The sequence below is a fragment of the Plectropomus leopardus genome, chromosome 4, assembly GCF_008729295.1.
Source record: "Plectropomus leopardus isolate mb chromosome 4, YSFRI_Pleo_2.0, whole genome shotgun sequence".
Taxonomy (NCBI): Eukaryota; Metazoa; Chordata; class Actinopteri; order Perciformes; family Serranidae; genus Plectropomus; species Plectropomus leopardus.
The window spans coordinates 10,645,893-10,650,664 of NC_056466.1; the positions used below are offsets into that span (position 1 = coordinate 10,645,893).

Genomic DNA, 4,772 nt, shown 5'->3' on the forward strand with positions numbered 1-4,772 from the left:
TCCCAGAGGAGAAAGTGGGTTTTCTATGATAACAATTAATTTGTCACTCCCCGCAACAAAGTCACTTCAGCGTCCTCAAGTGCCAGCTGCGTCTTCGCTGCAGAATAATAACCGTTTGTTTTTATTTTGATGTTGTCCGCTTGCTCGGCTACAGAAAGCTGGTGGTGAGCCACAGGTTTCATTATGAGGCACACGCGATGGCAGCTGAAAACAGATGGTTCACAAGATTCCAAAGGGTTATTTTCTTAGGATTTTAAATTTGATGGTATTTTTTGTGCCAAAAAACTGGAATAAAAACAAACAAGCTGTATCAAAATTTGCTTTATTTGCTCAGACTCAGACATTTGTAAAAAAAAAAAAAAAAAAATCACAGACATAACATTTTTAAAATAAATAATCTGCATAAATAGCTCTTATGTCAAGCAAAATAAAAGTGTGTGCATTTCAACAGTGCCATTTTTTACACAAACTTTCTGCTATAGAACTGTACATACATTTGCATCTATACCTTAACATCCATAACTCTCCCCTTCCTGTGTCCTAGCTGTTAATCATCTCCCCCACACCACTCTTCCCCTCTCGATGTCATTTCCCAATCCTCTCCAGTGCAGGAGTTCAGTGAAAGCTCTGCTCTCAGCATTCTTCGGCATGTGTTCTCAGTCTTTATGTGACCTCCGGGACTCTGTTCCGGATAACTTTCCTCCCCAGTTGCCCCCAAACAACCCCCCCCCTCAAAAAAACTCTTGTACTTTCACTCTGCTCTTCTCTTTCTGTCGATACACTCCATCTTACGGGTCTCGTTTTTGTTTATCCTGAAAAGAGTGAGGAAGAAAAACTGGGATCAGGCCAGAGGACTAATACAAAACATCTGGAGGTTTGTGCGAGGAGTCACGTGTTAATGCTTGATGAGATTTGTGGAGCCAACTAATGCAATAAAACCCTTCTCTTTTACAGGAAGATTGCTGTCTCATTTACTTTGTTTTTTTACAGATTAAATTGGGACGTTTTGGCTCCAGAGTGCTACATCTTTGGGCCAAATCAAGCATTTTTGTGGTGAGATTTTCTGCATGAACTCTCAAGAAAATGGTGCAAAATGCCAACTGTTGCAAGAGGATTCAGTCAGTAAGTCTAGCTCAGATGCCTTTTAAAAAAGGTTGGATTTGTGTGCAAATTTAAGCTCGGATGATCAAAATGACAACTGCTTAACTCCAGGTCTAGTTCGAAAGTTAGTCGAGCTGAAGTGATGTTATTGTGTGTGCTCAGCAGTGATTGTGTGCATCAATTGCATGATGCAAATTACCTTTCCCAGCATTTCAAAAAAGCATTGGCCATCCTCCCCTCAGTGTTTATACAGATTTTGTCTGTGGAGTTATCTGGATTGTTCATGGTTACACTGAAAAACAAAAAACAAGAAATCAAATTCTGAATCAAAATCCCCTGGACTCATTCTAAATGTTATGAAGCTGCATATATTCTAACTTACATCAATTCAGTTTTATCACATCCAGGACGCTTTTCAAGGACTTGGAAATCCGACATGTTTCCCCTGATGAACTTGATTGTACTGAGGCATGAGCAGCGTCCGATAAAGTCATGAGCTGCAGGGAAAAGTTTTTAAGAAAGCAGTTAAGTGGGCAACCTCAGAACGAGTCACATACAGTTTAGACACAGAAATAACATGCATTAAAACTTTAAGAATGGGAGTATTACTGTAGGGTTAGATAATGCATGATCAGTTTTTAATCTTTTGCATTTTTTAGTCAGTACTGCAGCACACATTTTGCAATCTGTAAATATGCTGCTTTTAGAATGATAAATGGTACTTGAACTCACCTTGATAGACCTGAATACAAACTGCAGCCACAACAGCCAGCAGGAGAGTGCAGCTTTTCTGTGACATGGCCATTTATGTGTCCACCGACAAATAAGTCCAGAGATCTTTCGGAGGAGAACAGTTAGAGGAGAGAAGAGTGAAGAGCTGCGACAAGCCTCTTGCCCTTTTATAGGCAGAGGAAAAGTGGGTTTACCCAGAGTCCATGCTTTTTCCCGTCAAGCCAAACCTGAAACATAGTCTGGAATTTCCACACTAACTCTGGAGACACACACAGGAATGTGCCCCGCACTTCTTTCACAGTCAAGAGAAAATGATCACTTTCAAAATGACTCCACTACATGGTGATTAATACCTTATTAGACACTTTGCCTGGGCATGTCCAGGCAAACCAAACTCTAAAGAAACTGTATTTATCTGAATGATTACAGCTGTTGATGACTTTAATGAAAGTTCTTCTGAGAGGAAGTCAAACAAGTTGAAGTGGGAGGTTTGCTTTAAAGGGATACTTAAAAAAGGGATTTTTTAAGTGGGGTTGTATGGGGTACTCATCCATAGTCAGTGTATTACATACAGTAGATGTCAGTCGGTATGCGTCCAGTTTGGAGAAGCAGGCTGAAGTCCTGGAGTCTGGCTCTCAAGAGAGCACTATAACACCATCACTTTCCAGCTGGAAATCACTGTGTGACACTGAGGTCACGCAATGAAAAATACTTTTAATATGTCTAAAATGCGTTCGGTTGCTCACCACCATCCACAGCAGTACATAACTTAACTTCTATTTCAGCCTCCAGCCTACATCTCCAAACTGAAGGCATGCCAACTGCCATGTACTGTATGTAATATTGTCTATAACTAAGTACCTCACATCAAAAAATTTGGACTGTCCCTTTATGAGCAGAGCCTCACTTTGGTTTTACAACTGTGCAATTATGATTAACAGCTAAACGCTGCAACTCTATAAAATGAGCCTGAGGATTGTATTTATTCTGTGTATGTAGATGGAAATTCCTATTTTATGCTTATTAGTTTATGTTCTGACTAATGAGTACTGCATATGAGTTTATGTGCTGTCAACTGACGGAAAACAGAGCGTGGAGCGTTTTTGTAAAATCTAAACTTTTAAGGGCGATCTCTTAATTTTTTTCAACATTCCTCTCGAGTGTTAACGTTTACTGGCAACCTCAAAAACATGATGACACACTGTGTGAGGGAGGACGTGGATGCACTGGAGGAAAGCCAGCAGACTGAGGAACAGCACCTGTTGTTCTATGGAACATACTTAAATACATTTACTGTAGTAATGGTTTAAACTGCGTCATGAATCAGCTTCTGATTCTGGTATTTACAAGTGAGCATTTTCATGCTGTGGCAAGTGTCATCCCATTCATGACTGAACAACTCCCTGTGTGGTAAAGTGCAAGTTCCCATGCCTTTGCATGGTAGATCCATTTTCTAAATAGCCTTGGGTGACTCAGTGATTGCTTTGCCAGGAGTTGGTATTTCAGCATTTGGAGCCTAAACAAGGTTGAAAGTTAAACTCCATGTAAAAGCAGTCCCACTGTACTTCATACAAAACTCAGGCCTAAATAAAGAGCTGAACTATGCTCCATATCTCTTAAAATATTTCTTAAAATGAAGCACTTGTTTCACGTTCTTAATCTCCTTACACTGTAGTACTCCTCAGTACAGGTAACCATCTTCAGTGAAGAATTGGAACCTATACCCCCTTTTCTACCAAATTAGCTCCAGGTCTTAAACTGGTTGTGCTCATGACTCTTTAAATTTTGATGCTATCTAGTAAACCAGCTCATGTTTACACCAGTTTTGAGAGGAATCATTATAATGAAGGATGTGTCATTGTTGCAAAGTGCACAACAGGAGCCAACAATAGCAAAGTGGCAGATTGCATTGATTACCTGCAAGCTTTTGTTCTGTCATTACAGCTATTTGTTTGACCCAAAAACAAGCATGGATGAACTATTATTAATGGGATCATTGCACACACTTTTTCTCCTTATGATTGCTCACTTCATCTCTCAATTGTTGCCTTATCCATCTTGTCTTTCCAATCTGTACAATATGACACAGCAGCTGATAATGTCACAGTTTGCACTTCAAGTCACAAAAAAACCCAATTTTTTTTTGTTTAAGCTAAGATACAACTTTTCTGGATCTGAATTAATTCATCTCTAGTCAAAATGCTCAGAACTGTTCAAAATTAGGTGGGGGCAACCGAAACAGAACCATTACCATGTTGGTAAAAAGCGGTATGAGAAATAATGTACACTGAACCATGATATATTTAGATATATTAATTTCTTATCTGTCTTTTTCTATGAAGTTATTTTTTTCTGTTTTGTTGTGACTATCTGATGTTATTGATTGTTTAAGATAAATTTGATGGTCTTGAACACATCAGTGCTTTGTTCTAGTTGACCTGATTGTGTACTTCATTGATTTCACTTGTGACAGTTATCCAGACCTGCTCTGATTGCCTGGCAGGTGATGCCAACCTTGGTATATCTGTGAGCTGCCGCCTGTTTTTACATGCCCTGATGAAGACTGGGAATGTGCAATGCGTAGGCGCTAAGCCCATTTATTAAAGGCTTTTTAAATTTTGCAAAGCTGGGTCAGACGGTTTCTGCTGTATTTTTTTTTTTCTTTTTAATTTTTATTCATGTTTGAGAGGAAATAGAAATCTATCAAAACAGGCAATGGAATTTGACATAGTGCTGGGGCAGCAACATGTGATGGCATTAACTTAGATATATATTTATAGTTATTAGGTTAGAATTTTCATACTGTCTGCCAAAGAGTCTTCAAGACATGCTGTGAAAGGAGAGGTCACACTAAATACTTGCAACTTTAGCCTGTTAAAATTGTTTGGTTCTGAAATTTTTACATTTTTAATACTGTAAACATATTTCCTGTATGTTCT

The 4,772-nt window shown here is 38.9% G+C and overlaps 1 protein-coding gene across 1 annotated transcript; it reads right to left on the reverse strand.

Moving 5' to 3' along the window:
• Window positions 1–362: 362 nt before the first annotated feature.
• cxcl18b (chemokine (C-X-C motif) ligand 18b) lies at window positions 363–2,108 on the reverse strand. Its single transcript, XM_042485731.1, has 4 exons — window positions 1,834–2,108; window positions 1,484–1,598; window positions 1,301–1,393; window positions 363–812 (listed from the first exon to the last, which is right to left on the reverse strand). Exons 1-4 carry the CDS (start codon window positions 1,904–1,906, stop codon window positions 752–754), a joined length of 342 nt encoding a protein of 113 aa, XP_042341665.1. The 5' UTR covers window positions 1,907–2,108; the 3' UTR covers window positions 363–751.
• Between the last annotated feature and the right edge of the window lie 2,664 nt (window positions 2,109–4,772).